Source organism: Montipora capricornis, chromosome 8, assembly GCF_036669925.1.
Source record: "Montipora capricornis isolate CH-2021 chromosome 8, ASM3666992v2, whole genome shotgun sequence".
NCBI classification, from domain to species: Eukaryota; Metazoa; Cnidaria; class Anthozoa; order Scleractinia; family Acroporidae; genus Montipora; species Montipora capricornis.
Window position 1 is genome coordinate 47,298,203 of NC_090890.1, and position 20,000 is coordinate 47,318,202.

General features: G+C 39.7%; 2 protein-coding genes across 18 annotated transcripts in view; one reads left to right on the top strand and one right to left on the bottom strand.

The window, feature by feature from the left end:
- The window catches only part of LOC138060548 (somatostatin receptor type 4-like), an 11,238-nt gene extending 1,756 nt beyond the window's left edge, over positions 1-9,482 (bottom strand). Inside the window, exons 1-5 of one of the 17 annotated variants that reach the window (XM_068906365.1) lie at positions 9,376-9,467; positions 8,230-8,264; positions 2,703-2,871; positions 2,452-2,499; positions 1-326 (exon numbers count right to left, since the gene is read on the bottom strand). The exon at positions 1-326 is cut by the window's left edge and continues 1,756 nt beyond it. In XM_068906365.1, the coding sequence (XP_068762466.1) occupies positions 1-249 (249 nt within the window). In that variant the 5' untranslated portion in view covers positions 250-326; positions 2,452-2,499; positions 2,703-2,871; positions 8,230-8,264; positions 9,376-9,467. The other 16 variants (XM_068906366.1, XM_068906357.1, XM_068906361.1 and 13 more) reach the window with 16 other exon arrangements.
- A 6,862-nt stretch (positions 9,483-16,344) lies between these two features.
- The window catches only part of LOC138060295 (cerebellar degeneration-related protein 2-like), a 6,616-nt gene continuing 2,960 nt past the window's right edge, over positions 16,345-20,000 (top strand). Inside the window, exons 1-2 of the mRNA XM_068906038.1 lie at positions 16,345-16,549; positions 18,552-18,664. Coding sequence (XP_068762139.1) covers positions 16,471-16,549; positions 18,552-18,664 — 192 coding nt within the window. The 5' untranslated portion in view covers positions 16,345-16,470. The remainder of the gene's footprint in view (positions 16,550-18,551; positions 18,665-20,000) is intronic.

Below are 20,000 nucleotides of genomic sequence, written 5' to 3' on the forward strand. Positions count from 1 at the left end.
TGGATAGCAGATTGCTAACACTCCGATGTCAGCAATGGCCAAGTTGAGGATATACTTGTGTACAGCGGTCTTGCTGGCGCGGTTTTTGCACGTGACCATTATGACAAGAATATTCCCCACCATGCCAATGAAGCAGATAATGGCGCTCAAGGTATGGTGAATTACCTTGGCATACTTCGGTTCCGAATCGGTGTTTTCTGGCGTTATGAAAGAGCTGTTTGAAACAGTGAAATTTGGCAGGTCGTTCATTCCCGCAGGATATTCACATGTAAACAATGTCCTTCACAATAGGTACCGGGGCGAAAGCAGTACTTTTTCTCTTTCACCTGAAAATAAAAACAAAGCAATCAACCACCATAACTTGATTTAAACCTTTTATCCGGAGGAACGATGGAGACAACATCACTGTTGAGAGGCAAGACTATGTCGAAGGTATGGGTTTTCCGTACTAATGATATATTTTACATTCGAGCGCTCTCACTTGAAACAAATGTCAAATTTACTATTGGACGAAGAAATACAAAATACTGAAGAACTCTCATGATTCGCTTATCTCGTGAGGCCATTTGAATCGGTCATCAACTAATTACTCGTTAATGCTGCTTGTGCTGCTGGAAAATGTAACGGATACAAACGCGTCAAATCTATCGAGCTTGAACGATCATCGACCGGGAATGTCAAAAAGAGAAGCCCTAGAAACACGATAAGACCTCATCTACACCAATGACTTTCAAAATTATCCGTTTTTCATCTCAGCGAAAAGGAAGCAAAATAAAATTTCATCCGTGCACACTTTGCCTGTCGTTTTTATCTGTCCAACCTACCACGCTCAACAACGATGAAAACAATTGTTTTCAAGTTCAAAATTTTTCCATACTGATTTTACATGATCGTTGTCAAAAGTCTTCGTTTTCACGTATCCACAATAATGCTTTCTTAAAAGCCGTCTACGCCCTAACCTCGTCGTTTTTTAGCCTGTTCACACTCAAACTAGGGCGTTTTCAGAAGCTTTCAACGGAAAGCGTTTTGGTGTGGCTGTGGTTTAAAAGATTATACAATTAGATACCAAAAAGGCGGAGCTTTGAAGTTCAATTAGCTCTTTGTATGCAGTGCGCACTTAAGCGAAGGATGGTTCAAACAAACCCCCTTTGAGAAATTCCGCAATGACAAGACGAGAATTTTAGTTCACTTCAAAAGACATTTTCATCTAATCATACGTTCTCCATCGTTTTATCTTGGACAGTAGCGCATTAAGGATGATACATTAACCAAAATGTTCAAGTTTAAAAGAGTGGTTTTACTTGGACTTGATATGAGCTACTTATAGGTGACGTTTTTCGTGTGATTGTTCCTATGAAAAAGCTTAAAAAGCAAACCCGGTGTGGCCATCACGTCACGCATGCGCACATCCATTTCACCCGGCTCGTTGGCAGCCATGGACAGCTGTTTCGGCCTTGTTATGCCTCATCAGCATGACGTAGTCAACTTACCAGGCGTGTGTTTTTGGGCACCCATGGCTGGCAATGCACCAGGTGAAATGGTTGTGCGCATGTGCGACGTGATCGCCACACCGGGTTTGGTGATAAGGTGTGTCCACCTTGCTTTAAAAGCATCGTTCTTATGGCCTTCTTTACAACTCGTGATATTTCCCTCTCCAAAAAATAGCATTATAATCACGTAAATTCGACTTTTTTTTTCGCCAAGTTGAGGAGTATTGCCTGCCAAGTCACGTAACCATTTTCCACTCCAAATGTGATGGTTGTTTTCATTGGTTTCATCAAATTTGCTCAAAACCTTTTTTCGATGATTGGCTTAATTAGTTATAAAATAAACGTTCATTTATAACACATTATCTTCCTTCAAAAGATGGTAAACCGCAAACGTATACACACGGCTGCATGCACAAATTATTTTCACGACACCCATTTTTAGAATTTGGTGTTTTTCAATCCATGCAACCAGAAGCTCGTGAACCTTGATGCAACTTATCAACATTTTCTGACCATTTTTGCTCAACTTTTTTTTTGTTTTAAAAAAGGAAGCAATGCTTTTTATCGGCTTAGGTGGCATTAAGTTTAGTAAAAGTTTATCATGTAAATTACAGAACTAAATCGAGTAAATACCAAATTATGTTTAAGGAAAGCTCTCATATAGACTGTGTAATTTCCCTAAAAGAATTACAATACAATCATTATCACACCAATTTTAAAAGCAGCAAATCTATCAAGGAATTTAATCTTTGCCTCCGTGGGTAGATTGTCTTTCTGTCCTTTTAATGAAAATTTTCTTAATAGAATATAAGTAAACACCTTTTTGTGTTTTGGAAATCTTATTTGAAGAATAAATTAACCATTAATTCCATCACGTCTTGCAGGACTGAGGGTATAATTTTGTTTCAAGTTAGCTAAACTTAATCATACAAACGTCAGTTCTCTTCAGAAGAAATCGTGCCTGTTTTTCGTTCTTCACTACTCCAACTCTTGAAGCGTAATCTGTAATCTACTGAAAAATAAGAAATACCGCTAGTTTGTTGAACATTTCCATGCCACGCTTACAAAAATCGAGGGAAAAAGTGTAAATCTAAAAACTATACTTGACGCTTCTTAGTTTTACAAAATTATATCTTTAAATGAAAACTGAAAACCCTGAATTCATCGATATTTTTAATAGATAGCTGGCACCTCTATACCGACGTTTTTTACCTGTTCGTCTCCGGAGAGCTGGGAAGTGGTCGTAAGAATAGCTAGAGCTAGGAGAGAGTACGCTGTGGTTCATCATATCCTTCCATAGCTCGACGCCTATGTGAATTCTCTTAACAGCTCCCAAATCCACTTTTCAGAAATATTGTGATCTCGTCAGCACCACAGCCCACTATTCAGAGAGGTGCAAAACATGAAACTCTTGTTTAATTTATTGGCTTTTTTGCTTGACATCAGCGAAGTCAACTAAAACCACTAATAACTTGACTAAACACTTCGCACAAATATGCATCCTGGAAAAAAACTGAACTGGCTTGATAAGATCAAAGTTTAATGTCTTTAATGTTGTACACCCTACGCCTGACCCATTACCCCCGACATCAGAGAAGTTTCGCATTCATACAGTTTGTTGACTTAATTTAAGCAAATAGTTTACTGCGAATCACAGAATACGGTATTAATTATTTGCTTTGCAGCAAAGGAGGTGAAAAAGATAACACTGTCATTTTTTCCTTGCGATTTTCTCAAGGATCATTCCTGAAGACCTTTTAAGAAAAATTCGTTTGGACTTTTAAAATGAGAAACAGCTTTCAAAGACTGGGAAGCTAAGCATCTTGTTTTACTTCGAAAAGATATTGCTAACACGACTGGAGTAGACTAGCATGTTGACGTCACCGACAGACAAGTAAATTTTGGCCAAAAATGTTCTTTTATAGGAAGCCCCATTTCCATGAATTGATGCCGGATAAAATACTGACTTTTCTGGCATTCTTGTCTTGAAACCCACATTTTGGCTATCGTTGAAGTAAGATTGAAAAAAGTTCATCCTCCTTTGCCGGTAGGCAAACACAAAACTTGAAAGTCTCGGAGAATCTCATGACATTCTATATGATAATATAAAGGTTCGACTGGTTGCAAACGTACATCTGGAAACGGTAACTTGAAATATAGAATATTTTTTATGTCCATAAAGTTCGCTTTTTCACGTTGAATTTTTCTTAAATAGAATATTTTTGTTGACTACAATGCGTGTATTCATTATGTTTCATGCCTTGCATTGGTTAAGGAGATTTTCGGTTAAATTTTCTCACGGCAAAGTGCTTAAGTGTTGTTGTAACATTAAAAATGCATGCCTCTATGAAAAGTTGCGTTCGTTATTTTCTACAACGCAATGTGGTTTAAGGCCTACCTGAGGATCAGATTGTGAACGCCGAGAATGAAAGTAGGTTTCAAATTCAATAATTTTCCCCTTAGCAACGTTACCCAGTATTTGTAAATTAATCTGTTTTTCTGGATTTCACGGCTTAGACAAACTTATTCTCAAACAGGGACAACGCTATCTGCGATGAATAAATACGAAAAACGTACCTTTTTTTGAAAAAAGGATGAGTGTTGGATGTCTGAGAAGATCAACACGACCTGCTCCAAAGCCATCCTACGCACGTCACGTGCGATAAGTGTTTTCCAAATCTTGACATTGTCTTCCAAAAACTAATAAATGTTTTGAGTGATGTTCCCATGCAAAGTGATAATATCTCTAGAGGCTTTATTTGCTTCTTGTAGCATTGTGAGTATAAGAACTGTGTCGCACTATTTTATGATGATTTTCCGTCGATATTTATTTCTTGGTTTTGAGCAAACATTTGGCTTAATTTTTGGCTTAATTACATTAATAATTCACGAGATGCCAACAAACGGAGATCAGGTGTCATTTCCACTCCTATAATTCCCAGTGTAGTTTAACAAATATTAAAATTATAGAATAGCCATTGCTTACCATCCTCATGCGATAAGACAAGGAAATGTCGAAACATTTGCAGTGCTTTCTCTTCGCTTATCTTAAAAACCCTATGGGTCGATTATTTTGATCTAAGTGTCACTTATATTGCCATCCTAGACGGCGACGTCGACGAAACGTCACCTCAAACTAGAACTTTGCAATATCGTAAGTTTTTCGCGGTAAGTCCATCTCGTTCGTCGCGTCGTACAATGTGGAAGAAGTGTCCAAAAAAAGAAATTGTTACTCGCGGTTTCAGAGTAAAATAGAGAATAAAAGAGTTCACATTTGTACGCTCGCGTTGTCATAAAAATTTCAAATTTGGTGATTTTCACGTCCTTGTTATGGAGAGGTCTCACTTTGTTTAAATAATCACCCCCTGCATGAGTGTTTCCGCTGACTGGGACTGGAGTTCTCGAGAGTCCCGAAACTTTGCGGGTTATTTTCGGGTGTCACAATTCCCTTTGTAACTCAAGAACGGAGAGCATTTAATTCGTCAAACTTCACAGTTACTTTTCTTTTTGTTACCTTGAAAACATATTAATTAAAGGATCTTCTTTCCAAAACAAGTGGTTGGCAGTTTCACAGATGGCTTTTCGGGCCCGAAAAGTTTTTCGGGACTTTCGAGAAAGGGGCGACAGGAGCGTTTCACATTTGTCAACAAAAACCGAAAATTCAGGTTGGAAATTCAAACGGTACAGCTCATTCCACCGGAAAGTTTCCGGAAAAGATGGAAATCCACAGACGTATTCCTCATTATCCGTTCCAACCGAATTGACCTGAAAAATCCTGTACCATTTGTAAACTTCCGCTCGACCCGGTTCACTTCGGCCTCTTTTCCCGCCATCCGACGGAAGACTTAAGACAGCAATGACCAGAACCAGGTTGCTGACCAGCGGTTTTCGTTAAAACAATGGTTTGCTGGGGGTGCTCAGTCTCGCGGGCTCGGAAAATCTGGTTGTGGTCATTGTTGCAGCGTCCAAAATGGGAAAAACCTTAAATAGACGCAGCCGCCATTTTGATTTGTCAATGTTTTCTTTTAACCGCGAGAGACTCGGGCTTGGCGAAACGCCACACCGAGAAAATCCTGTACCATTGTGCGCCGATCAACTCGAAACTTCAACAAACCCCCATCCCACCCCCCGGGCAAACCCCGGGCATTTGAACTTTTGAATATTGGATCGCTCAAATCCCCTCCCCCTTTGGGTCAAAACGGTGTTCAAATGCCTCACCATATCGTCGGATTTGTCTGTCAAACCATACTAAAGAACAATCGTCGTCGGCTCCTGTCGTCTTTAAGAAAGCTTGTTTGTAAACATTCCAACACATGTTTCGTGACCCTTTATGTGATGATTCCCTTTTTACCAGACTTGAGCTACTATAAATGCACAACTTTAGTATTGAAACTATTATAAGTGACTTGATGTTTAATTAATTAAGTCCAACAATTTCAAGAAGCAAGTGTAAGCTGTTGAAAAGGTTGAAAAAGCATTGGCAGCAACCGCTGTCGTTTACGCGGGCCATTTATTAATACTGCCGTGTTGCTTTCAGGCCTCAACTTGTCAACGCTGAGAAGTCTGGTATTAACTATTCCCAGGAGTTACCGCGTTTCAACCGAAAACGGTTGGAAAAGTGTTCTATTGGGAAACCTCAACGGCTCCAACCGAAACCGGTTGCGGTTGAAACGCTTGATCCCAAAAGAACACGACCTAAGAGTCTAACGCTTTGAAATGCAAGGCGGCGTCTATCCCAGTCGATGAAACAGCTGCTAAAAGGGTTGATCGGCGTTTTACATACGCGGACGTTCTGCGCTTTTTTTTTCTTGTATAGATTTTTTGTCGTGAAAAGCCCGTTACACTTTAATCGCCGAGAGGATCGAACACGACGGAATGACTCCAAAAAAAAAAAAAAATGAACAAGTTTAACGAACCAAAACAATGGCCTTTCCACGTCGTTGTCTTTGCTTAAGGTTGTTATTGTATGTAAGCTGTTGGGCACCATTTTATAGATGTAGACAATTTCTCCTCTCGCTAATTTCCTCTTTTCAACATGATTGAATCCGATCTGTTTACATTATTTGACAGAACATCGTCGTTAAATGGTGCCATGATAGTTTGTACTAGCTGTGTTTGCCTTCTTCAACATTACGCAGCTCGCTCGAAATCAAACTGTTTGCAGACATCCGGTTTTTCCACGCAGAAATCTGCATATCTTCATCTACAAATGGTTTGACCTTCAAGTTTTGTTGGAAAAAGAAAAAGGACTCAGGTAACCGAAAGCCCCGTTTCACAACACTTATTCACAAAATTATGCGAGAGGTTCTGGATTTCAGCATGGAGGTCTGTCCGAGAGACGTACCCGGCTTTGCGTAATATCTATAAACAGTTGCCTTGTCACACATGGGCACATCGCCGATTACTACTGGACATACAGATACAGGAAGAAAGCAATTGTTTGGCCTGCGATGCGCTTTTAATAATTCTATTTTCAAGCTTCCTTTTAATTCAAAGGGGGAAAACATGAAATAAGCAAACTTGAGATTTGTTTGAGAACTTCAGAGAATTTTCTCCTAAATTTCTTTTGCTAATTTCTTAATTTTTCTTGTTTTTATTTTGCACTCGTATACCAATTTCATCCTTGGAAACCAACACATTTTTGTTATGTTAATTTAAAAGGGTGGAATACTGCTCGAAGCGATTGCATCAAGGTAAATTTATCATAATTTAAATTGACGCCCTCTCTGCCGTTTTTGTTGCTTCAAGCTCAACACTGACTTCCTAGAAGCACTGTTTAACATTTCTCTGTTTTTGATGACATTGATGATATTTTCTGAATCTCCTCATTGAGAGACGATGGCGACTGTCGGCATGTTTGCCGATTTTTGTACATTTTTCCAAACATTACGCACAATTCGTCAAAATTTACAAGAGAACGTCTTGTTTTTCTTTACTGCTGCTGATGTTCTTTTGCAGACAAAGAGTAAACTTTCAAACTGCTGCAACTGACAGGTGATATTCAAGATCGTCTTCCTTAGTCGAATTTAGCAAACTCCAAAAATTAAATTGTTTTATTGATTATGAAAGCTTAATGCTTCTCGTCTACACGGGTTCTACAGACAGCTGGACACAATGCTATTCACTTAAGGGAAAAAGGAAAGTTGAGCTATTCGCTTTAAAAAAAAAACACATTTTTGGATGTAACTAGAGGTTCACCTTCACGGTTATCGACGCACGAAAACTGAAATTTTAAATTTGTGTCGAACACATTACACACATTGTTAGAAGGAAAATTCAAAGGCTAAAGATCTCTTTTTTATGCAGGCCGGCAACTTAAATATTGCAAACAACAACTTGGAATAAACCTATGCCATGCATAAAAATTATATTAGGATACATGTTGACATCAAAACATTAAAGAACTCTTTTTATCCCGCCTCGAAACATATAACACATTGTTGCTGCCAACGCAGTGTCTGTTGTTTTGATCAATCAAATAATGGTTTTATAAATCCCAGAAATATTCATTGCATCGAAAGCGGAGCTGCTTAAAGCTAAACTCAGTCGCCATATTGTGATACCTGTGATACCGGCAAATGATTTTAACCGAGCGACGAAAGAGTAACAAATTGAAGCTGAGGGCAGATTATTTCGCATTTCTTTTTGGAATTTCGTTGATTTGTCTCGTCGAAACTACAAAGCAAAAAGAGCATCAAGATTTTAAGGAAGATGAATGATATTTGCAACTTCAACTTACCAATATATGATAGCCAAACTTCAAAGCTTTCCTTTCTGCAGGTGCAAGGAAAACGGAACAAAAATGTTTCCATGGGTCTTTTTCAACTTTTGTGTCACCCATTTACATTAATGGCCTCAAAGAGTAAACGCGTTTGCGTTTTAAGAAAAAAAAACGTCACTTCAGATTCACTCACAAACTGTGTCCATAAAATTAGCGGCTTACCAATTGTATTTCATTGTAATTTTGCCATAAATTATGCTTTTTGTTTCTGAAAATGTTGCGATTGAATGCTGAATGTAGGTCACAACGAAAGACAGAATGCAGCAATTATTTCGGATACGTCGATCAAAGAAACGACATGAAGTCTTATAGCCTCCATGAAGACTTGTCCAATGGCTCCACAATTTAACAACGTGCCGAGAGAGAGAAAAATTCATTTCGTCAGTATGGCGTCTCGCCGAAACGAGTTTTCTTGTACCTAAATCATGATTTGACTGTAATTCATAACCCGCGTCGAGGTTTTTTTGTCAAATGCAAAGGAAATTTGTGTGTTGCGCACAGCGGCCCAAATAAAAAGGAAGCTTTCACGTTTGTGACCACAACGAAGTCAGACTGTGTAATTAAAGAAAACTCCGGAAAAAAGCAATAGTTTTTATTTTTTATTTTTTAACCGTTCTGTGCAAGACAACAACGTAAAACGTTTGTAAAGAACGTCGAACATTACTACTTTTTTTTAATCCCGGGATTTCTCGCATTTCAGTTCATTTCTTTGCAAACCGGCAACGACAAGAACAACAACATTGTACAACCAAATCTAACTGTAGGGTTTTGACGACAACGTAAACTTTTTTGAATCATGACTGACACTACCAACTGAAAACTGAACTTTACAAATAAAGCGAAACATTCTGTGAACGCTTTGCTCAGTCGCGGAAAAGCAAAAATGTTTCTTTGCCAAATTTGTTGATTAAGGTAAAGCGCGCCATTTCGCTGATCGCTGCTTTCGTATGTACAGGTGTATGACCTGTACTGAGTTTTCCAATTTGTGCTATTTAATAGGGTCGAAAACGAATTATCGTACTTCTGTACTTCTACTGTACTTCTGAAGAGTTATATACCGTGTAAAAGGAAGAAAAATGCAGTTTTTCTACACTTGGTACTCACCCAAAACCGACACGAGCAATACAACGAAGGTGTATTTTACGCCGAGAAGGACGGACGGATAGAAGTCTTTTAGTTTACTAACGATATCTGCGCTTTGAGCTTGGTTTCGCCTCCGTTTGCTAAACTAATTACAGACCAGCGGCCAATAATATTTGATTGCATCTGACAGATCAATTTAGACTGTAACGACGGAAGACAATCAAATTGCAAATCAGTGAACAAATTGCAACGTTCATGTTTGTGATAACACACGTGTGAATGGCTTTTCACTTAAAGAAAAGTGCCAGTTTACTTCAGCTGGTAATAAAATTCACCACTGCTTTGAATAAGGGTTTGAAACGTTTTCAGTTTTCTCGAGAAAACAAACAAACTGGATTTAAGTCCTCTTGGTCCTGTTGAATTACAAATTGCTTTGCAGTTCGTCGTGAACATTCGTTTTGAGACACACCGGAGAATGTCTACCAGTGAGGAAATTCCCTCTGGCAACAGCAATAACTGAATGCGATTCCTGCAATTAAACTCAATCATCAAAAAGCAAGAGATGAATTTAAGTGGTACTCAAACTTTGAAGAACTTATTCCCCTCATCAAAGTTCTTCTCGAATCTAATCCGGTAATGGTGAGATTTCCTTGTCCAGGCACACAATAGGCGGTCGTTCGAGAGTAGTGATATCGCTATTAAGCGCACAAGCTTCAAGCTTAAGGATCCGGTTTTCAAGTTTCTGCCATTGTGAGAAACGTCGGCGGAAGTTTACTCCTCAAAATATGAATTGATGTTCAAGCCAACAAGCTGCACTTGCACGCAATCAATCGATCTCAATTCTCCTATTCGAGCCCTTAACGTCAACTACAGTCCATTTCTTCAATCCCACCATCAAAAAAAGGTTCTTACAAGGTATGTTCTAAAGTAACGTGGGATTTACAGAGCCTCGAGAACCAATTAAACCGTAAATTTTGCGAAGTATTGTTACGAAAAGGAATAGACAAGCAGGAGAATCACACCTAGTGAGATCCATCAAGTGCAACAGGATTAAGATGTCAGGCTCATTAACACTCTTAAACAGAAGAATGAGGATCTGTGTAATAAAACTTGAATGTTATTAAAATGGTTACAGCGGAAGATGTTGCACAGATCATTAACACCCCTAAGGAAGAAGAAAGAACCGTGGGAGTGTATGAACTTCGAATATTGAAACAACTCCTACGCGAAGCACTGCGATACCATCATAGTTAATCGAGGGACTGGTTATGAAACCTTAGAACCTTCAAAAGCGAGAACAATGTTGTCGCAATCGATGTTGAATTGACCGTGACCCTGCACAATCTTTTGCTTTCGTTGGCGCACGGGTTTACAAATTAGTTGTGCATAATTTAATCAAAGGATTTGATTGGCTATCTTCCCGAAAAAAGGTGTCTTTTGTGCAGGGTCAAGGCCAACAATACGGACAAAAACATGAAACAAAGGAACTTGTCGAGTTTCATAACCATCTCCATGCATTAACTTTGATACCATACAGGTGAAAATCTCTGACCAGTGCGATTTTTTAGGACAGCCCTTCAAATGCCACTTTAAAAAACTAGACACGATAATATCAACAGTTTGTAAATTCGTTTGGAATTTTTAAACACCGAAAAAAGAGGAAGGAAACATTGAAGAGCATAGAGAGTGAAGTGGGTGGGTAGTTGTGTTGGGTGTATCAGTGTTCATTGTAGTACCGCGAATTATTCGTAATTCGGCTCTATGGCACTTTTAGCTTCTAAGTTCTTCCAGGGAGCCAGTAACTTTCATTTTAAAGATACCATTGTAAATCAACCTTTCGTAAGTTATGGGATACAATCAAGTATTGTTTTTGTTCTAAAAACAGGAAGACCAAACATAGAGCTTTTCAAAATCGACAAGATCAAGTTTGGTCTATTGACCGAGCGAAAGCGAGGTCAATGCAGCTTGGCCGGGTTTTGAGATTTTGCTGTAACGACCAAACGGTTCTAAAGAAGACAAAACTAATTTGCAAAATTCATAATCGGCCAGTGGGCATTAAGGAAGAATAATGCCTTAGTGCGGCTTAGCTGCTTTTAGCCAATCAGAGCGCGAGTTATATCGGCCAGAAACACTTGCCATATAATCAAGAGGTGATAACGTGTTGTTGGACACTTGAATTTTGTAAATTCTCTGAAAAATAAACGGAAAAATAACAGAACATCAGCGGCACCGAAAATTATGTGTACAGGTAGCCTTTTAATCCGAGGATTATTACTCTTCTGTTCTGCAACCCTGGGGATTGGAAGGTGTGTCAAATCAGGTTTCTCAGCATTAATAACCTGTACCTCTATTTCAAAGTCGTCAATGGCGTCAGACTTAATTTTGACCTGACACAGTTCAATGTCCTTACACACAGTTGCATACATCTGCTCAATAACTCTTCGCTGAACACGTTGCGGTTTCAAATTTAGTCCAGCTACTAGATCTGAACTGATATATGACCTCCAAACTCCTGTGTCCAGCATTATCCTGGCTTTCACTCCATTTACTTCTACAGTTGCATGTAAAGTTGTCTGCTCTTCGAGCGCTCCAAAGTACTTGTCACGCGACCCCTTGGTCTCATCAGTTCCGCCAGACGATGACGTAGTTGTGGCTAGCTTATCGCAAAAGGATGTGTAGTGCCTGAACCCACACCGATCACAACTCCGCGATCCACACTTGGAAGCTAAATGCGATGACTTGGTACAATTATAGCACAACTTATGCTTCTTCAAGAACTCTCTGCGACTTGTAACGTCCAGGATTTTATTGCAATCTTTGCTACGATGTTGATTTGATCCACAGTAAACGCAGTCAGAAGCATTGCGGGAACCTCACAGCAATAAATTATCCCTCCTTCTATCTGAGCCCTGAGAACCCTTTGGGGTCTTTGGGGTTTTGCAACCCATTTTGTTTGGCAAAGGGTTTCTGTCCGTGTACTTCCGTAAGTTCTCCACCAGCTCCTCCAGACACCTCTCCTCCGATTCATCACCCCTTTGAGCCATGGATTCCTTCACAGGCCTGAACTTATCCATTATGCTGTATACATAGCTTTGGGCTCTCTCCATTTTGTTTATGGTGACAAGTGTTCGTACTGTCCGAGACAGCTTGGTATGAAACTCATGGATTTCTTCAACCTGTTAGTGTTCGTAATGTTTGAGAGACTCCACTTCTTGCATGGATCAAGGCCTTCGGCACCTTTATGTCTTTGCCAAAAGTCATTACAAAAATTTTCTTGGCTTCTGAATAACCCTCAGCAGACAATGCTCGACAATAAAGTGCGAAGCATGATATCACACAGAACTGCCAAATAAACACATGGCAGGAGTTGCACGTGTTTTTCGCTCCCCAGGATAACAATAAATACAGGATCCGTTGTTTTCTCGTTCAGTCTCTCAGTTTTCCAGCGCGAAGGAGGAAAGGGGGAATGGCCCTCCACACGCACCCTCTTGCGGGTAAATTCGTGTCCGAGCACACGGGTACAAGCTATCGCCTCCTAAATGCTGGATCAACTTCCTACCCATACCTTATCAGGCTGAGCGTGAAAGAGAGTGTTGTGCAATAGAATACTATTCCAGTGGTTTCTCCTCGTCAAGTAATTCATCGGTCACTTCTTTCAATTTTTCTTCTAACCCTCCAATAATCCTCACAATTCTTTCATATTCCATTGTAAGGTCATCGGTGTTTTCTGATTCCAAAATCTCCTGTATCTCATCGGGGTAAAAAAGTGCCTTGCGTAGCTTCTTTGAGAAGATTTCAGCTTTGTCCGCCATTTTTCTGATTTGACACCGCACGATCGAGGTCTCAACTAGACTGACTTGACTCGTAACTCACAGCCGTGTCCTGGCAGAGTCGGAAACCCGATCCACGTACACCAATAAGGTATCTCTCCCCAGATATTTACTGCCCTCCAAGCGAATAACCACACTTCATCGAGTAAACATCACTTTTTTTTATTCACACTCTAAAGTTCAGCATGACACGCCAGAAAAAAAAAAAAAAAACAAGACTTGCGTGGCAGTTCTGAAATCGAGGCTCCACGTGATTGGGGGCCGTATCCGTAGCAATGAAATGCGTGTCCAACAAAAACAAAAATGCCAAAAATTGAGCACATTCGTGCATCGCCATATTGGGCACGAGGCAACGAAAAGTTGGAGAGATTTCACCAACATCAAAAGGACTCGGGCACCGATAAAATAGCAGAAGGGTTACTTGAACTTGAAAACATTTAACTGAAATTCAATCCTCAAAACAATCCATCTCGATTGCACTTGTGGAACACTGAACAGTGCGGATAGCACACTTTCACTATCACGCCGATGGTTGGTGAAAGTTATAAACACGTCAATCAAACTAAAATCATACTACATGTACTATGTTAGGTTACTAATGAACATCAAACTTCTATTTGGTTCATGATCAACTTGTAGTTTCTCCTCTTTATGCAGGTGGCATTTGTTTTCCTTTCTCTTTATACAAAGGCCTTTGTTGCCATTGAAAAGCTGTTAATTAATTAAGAAGAGTAGATTAGTTTGTAATTAACACTGTTGTTCCAGTTTATTTTATAACGGTTTCAAATAAAATAACTTGTGTTTTCACTTTACGTTTACTAAGTCTAGCATTTATTATTCCACAAAGCTACAAGAACAATTTTGAAATTCTTACAAGTCATAACTATTTTCAATATCTTAAGAAATATCTACATTCGTTTCTGTTTGACTCTATATGTCAACATCAAACAGTTTTGACGTATCAAAACTATTAAAAGTATGTCCTTTGACATTTAGCGTCCTTTTGATTTTTGACCTAAACGCAATAGGCTATTTATTGTTTCAGTTTGAATCACTTTTTTAACGCTAGACAATAAATACATTTGCGCTGCGATAATGAAACTGTAAAACACCTCAACACAGAATATGCCAGCCATCAAAAGTCATCCAAATCATATTTGGTAAATTTTCTGCACTAGAGGAAGCTTTAGCAGTAGATACATGTATGCATTGCGTACCTATGTTTTTAATTAACATTTATGTAACACCTTTGACGTGGTTTAAAGGTTCGTCATATCATTATCCCCGGCCCCCGGGTCATTATCCTTCTTTCCTTGAACTAATTGTAACTTGTGCAGTGTTCTTGCTGTTTCTATGACTAGATGTAATCAAGAGTCTATCAATGGCCTCTTGATGTAATATTGTAATTAAACTTCTTGAGCAGCATTGCTTCGGTCCAGTTTTCATCGTAACAAATGTTATCTTAATTCTAATATTATTTGCTTATATGCTTCGAATTCCTTTGGTCTGATTTCTTGTACCGATCACGTTGAGAAAGCTTTATTATGGACTTTAGGATCACCTTTCTCAGTGAATTTTCGAAAGATGAAGCCCAAATTCGGCGAAGGTATGGGGACATCCCTAATCGATCGGATGCTCGTGTCTTTAACCCTTTCACATCCAAACCTGCCTAAACCGACCAGACTGTCTAACGCCAATGGTTCAATAGGGAACCCCCGGGAGTCAATGGGTTAAGGTGAGAATTTCACTGGTTTGGCGTCAGTTGTAGCTTGAACAAGACGAGGTCACCGGCCGGCGGCTCAGTATTGCCTGCCTTGTCAATTTTCTTGACTCTCTAACTGGCGGTCAAGAAAAGATCTCGCAAAATGACGCCTGAAACAGCTCGGAACGACCAAAAACACATAAGACAGGACCCCGGGGAGGGGGGGTACTTGATATATCCCTGGGTGGGGAGGTGCGGCGCTGCCCCTCATACCCTGACCCTGTTTAAGACAAATATCGCTGATTTTCCTACCCATTTTAAGACAGAATTCCGATTTTTGATACCCTGTTTAAGACATTTAACCCAGTTTAAGACAAAAATTGATAAATCGATACCCTGATTATGACAAAAAAATGATAAATTCGATACCCTGTTCAAGACAAAAATCCCGAAAAACATACCCTGGCTGGCCGCACGTCCCCATTAAGCCCTTATAAGGGAGTACCCCCCCCCCCCCCTCCGGGGACAGGACTCGGTTGACACTTTGTTTGATTTTTCGTTGAATTATTTGCTTTCAAACTTTATTGCCGCCGGCTTGGCAAATCGCAACCGCCGTAATGTATATCAGTGATCGCTAGAGAAAATAAAGGAGGTATGATCGATAACAACAACACCAACAGAGGGTGGTTTGGCCTGTGGTTGGATCAAAGTGAGTGAGGTTTGTCAGCTCAGCGAACATAAAAAGAAGACACCTCTGCTAGCACTGAAGTATTAAATCATGTAAATGTGGCTTAAACTCTCGACGAAAAATCAGTGGTCAAAGTTTGCAAATCACTGAATCAGATATAAAAAACCCGCACGGCCTTGACTCATGTCGACTTTTTTGCGCGAAGGTCTTGTTGTCAAATCTCAAATATATACAAGACTGACAGTGAATACAACGGAGCAAAAAATAAAGTACTGATGTATACAGACCACACAGGTGGCGTCCTTTCGGCCTCCATTTTCACCAGTTCAGTGAAAACTGAGAAAGTTCCGCAGTCAAGATAATATTTTTCAATCTATAACTAAAATTTGGAACACCTATTCCATGTAAAATTCGTACGCCTTTTATAGAAGTGTACTACTGAAAATAATCAAAATAATCGATCAGTTATTTTGTTTGTAATGACAAAGGTCGATTCAATGGTTTTCAAGTTTATATTGGGTAGATGGTTTCCCCTACGTTCCAGCACCAACATAAAGTCGCTTGTGATAGTGACGAATTGTAACTTACAACTTGAAAAAAGAAAAAAAAAAAAAAAAAAAAAATTGTTCCCACCTGCCCCTCCCACATAATAAATCCGGTTTGTGACGAAACTCTCCTCACAGGTCACAGCCAGTGATATGCAAATGACGACATGATAAACCGACGTGGCATAATATATTAGCCTCGTTAGTTGGGAAGGGCCAAGTTATTTACATATCACCACAAAATCTGTTGTGTTTTGTGATAGTTCGCTGGGTTGAACTCAACGAAATAGCGGGGAATTCTTCATATATGGCGAATTGGCCTTGAGAGATTTAGAGTTACCTCGATGAGAGATGTCCTCGGCGTGTTTTCATTTGGAATGTATTGGTGAAAACATGGATCAGAAAGACCGTAATTCTCACTGCTGTACGGGTAAGATTTTGTGTCCTTTTTTTTTTTTACAAATCTCCGCATCTTGATAAAAATTATCCTAACTTTAACCGGTGTTAAAATGCAGTCGATTGAGAAATAAGTCTATAAAATATTTTGGGCTCGACCGGCGGAGAGAGTCCAGTCAACGATGATAAGGTTTCGTGAGGTCGCGCGAGCGAAATTAGTTTCTGTTTCGCCAAGATCGACACGCAAGAATAACTTTGTTGTTCAACTGCAATCCTTTTATTATTTTGAGACTACCTTTTCTGGGTTTTTTTTTCTCGTTAATCTTCTCTTTAAAATAGAGGAACCCGAAACTATTTCGCTTGGGGCGGTTTTATCATTGATATATCATCGATTTTCAACTCATGAATGTCGAATTGTGTTTTATTTAACAGCACGCTTCTAAGATATATATGAAAGTGTTCACTGTTTTCAGCTTGGGAAACGTGAATAAATATCGATATTGTTATCGACAGAAAGTAAGATCATTTTGATTGCTTTCTACAGATCAAATACTACACACGGCTATTTTCCTATCCGCCGTAACACCTTCGAAAGCCACTTCCGGTCGTGCGACAAAAAAATAACTTCCGCCGTTTCTAGCCATTCTAAATTTTGAAGTATTTACCGTATCCAAAATTGCTACGGATTGGCTATTGCCGTCTAATCCGATCATCGCTTTTTCCTTAGCGTGTAATGCTGGAGAAACATCTGTCTCATGGGAAACAAAAATCGCGAACGAAAAGAGATGATTCTTCTCCCCAGCCTTTCCGCGTTTTGCCCTTCCCGCGGTCGTGCCTCGAGGCCGCCTGTTAGGTACTCTTGTCACTTGTGTCAGCTTTCTTCACTTTTGAGTGACAAACTCAATTCAGGAGAGAATGAAACAAAATGAGATTATATTCCTTGTTTCAATATCTTTGTTTTTGCGCAAATATATTTGTGCACTTTTATTCTGTACGCGAAATGCTCTCCTTGTTATATTGTCAGTCCTTGGAAATTGTTGAAATTTTTTAAGAATTGCAGTCATGGAACACGTCTCGTTGAACAGCAAATCTTATTCTGCGTGTGATAACAGATGGCATAAGCGCGGTAAGATTTGAGAATGAAGTTGATAGTGTAGTCCAGTCAACAAAGGAGAACTGGGAATGAAACAAAATAGAAATGTAATTTTTAGCATAAGCAACTGAGATTTGAAGCCATGCGACTCCTGTAATATTGATAATATGAACAAACGCAAGAACTAGAACTTTGTTTCGAACTGAACCTACATAAAGGACCATTTGAGATGGCAAAATTTTCCATAATATCGATGAGTAAACAGAACGCTAGCAAAGTGATGTTTGAAGTTATCACTTAAATGGGCGCACTGGATTAGTGCCAAATGATGTGCAGGTCCCAGTCGTTGAGAAACTCAATCGTCTTTTATACAAAATAGCAGAACGCTATGGTTTCATTTACCTTATACAAAACACTGCATGTATTTCTTTATTGTGTTAATTATTGTTTCATGTTAATCATTGCTTAACAAGGCCTTTGTGTTCTCTCTTAATACATTCGTTATACACACACTAATTGAGCTGGCATGCTTGAAAAGGTAGCTTTTACTTCCTAGCCCTCAACGAGCATGCTTGAGCTGATATGCGGAAAAGTAAAATGCACATAAGAAGAGCTTTGAGCTTTCACTCCCGAGGGGTTCCCGGCCCATTGACGAATAAAATGGTCTGGCGTTAGACAGAGTAACATCTGTTGCTATCAGTGGCCCTTACAGGAGTGAAAGGGATAATTATGCAAAACCACCACGAGTCACCACTTTCTTCGAAATATGAGTAAAATTTTCAGCAGTGCAAAGTTCAATCTGTCGATTTGGGAACTTTCATACAATTAACTGCCCTACTGCTGAGACCAACTCATCAAATACGTGCCATCGACTCCGGCAACGTATCAATATCGAAATGTACGAGTCACGTAACTGTTGGGTGTCCTTTTTTTCCTCTTGCAGATCTTGAATTGGCCGCCGAGATAGGGAAAAATCTACTGGAGCGAAATAAAGAACTGGAAGTGATGCTGAAATCATCTCATCAATATCTAGAAGAACAGTCTGTCAAAAATGAGGTTCGTGAAAGCACCAACATTGAGATCATGTTGTCCGTTACAGGGACAAGAGACCGAAACTTGTCAAGAAAGCGGCCGCTTATGACAAATGTTCTTTAAGGGCCGATGACATGCATGGTAAATTTCTTGCTGGGCTAAAACTCCAGTCCGGCTTTTTCAGTATTAAAATGCCTCGTTAAAAAACTTTCGATTTGAGCTCAAGATGTCAGAATTCTAGCTCGGTTTTAGCTAACCGGGTTGTATCCTGGGCTAAAATTCGCCGTGTGAGTTCGTGCCTTAAATGTTAAAACCATTCTCAATCATTCCCTTCCCACGGACACTTTGCTTACTCTCTTGTTACAGTATTCATCCTGGTAACGTCGTAAGGTACAAAACCAGGGGTTTTTCAATCTTGCCTAAAACCCACAAAGGCCGAGACACGCTAGGCGATAAGTCGCGGGGACAAATTGCCGCAACAAGTCGCCTTGTGTGACACGGTTAATTTCATGGCGGCAGAATTTTGTCGCCGCGATCAGTCGCACGAATTCAAACCAGTTTGAATTCGTGCGACTTATCGCAGCGACAAAATTAGCGAAAGCAGCGTTGTCGCACCGTGTGTACACTTCCGGCAACAAGTCGCTGCGACAAAATATAAATGAACCAATGAGAGAGCGTCATATGGTCAGCCATATTGAATTAGAAAGCTAGTTCACATACCCCCTCATACGAGATCACTGCGTGTGCTCCGAACAGGCGTCTTGTCGCAGCGACTTGTTTTGCAAGTAGTACACATGGACCAACTTGCAGAGCCATGTGGCTGCGACTTGTCGCCTGGTGTGTCCCGGCCTTAAGGGGTGACACGTGTAACGCGCGTTCACAGCTTCCGAATATTCAGTGGGAACTGATTGGTTGAATGTTTCAGTGCTAAGTACCATATTTGAAAACCCCTCGCTCTTCTTGTTCCAAATATGGTACTTAGCAAACTGAATATTCAGAAGCTTGTTTCCCAGCATACAAGGGGCCGTTACACGTTTCAATCCTTATGGGTTTCTGATAGCAGAGCAAAGCTGCCACCGTCCCTCGTGTCAACCCAAACGAAACCAAGATGAAATGATGATCATAATATTGTTATAACATTGGTTATATCTTAAAGTTGTAATTATTTTCTCACTCAAGTTCATGTTTCATTAGATTTTAACACCTCACTCATCTCTCACAGCTTGTGCTGCTAGATCTCTATGCCGTCATTTTAACTGTGGCATTCGGAGAGTTTTGTTGGTTCATAATAATAATAATAATAATAATAATAATAAATGACAATGATAATATTATTTATTACATACTCAACAGAATATCG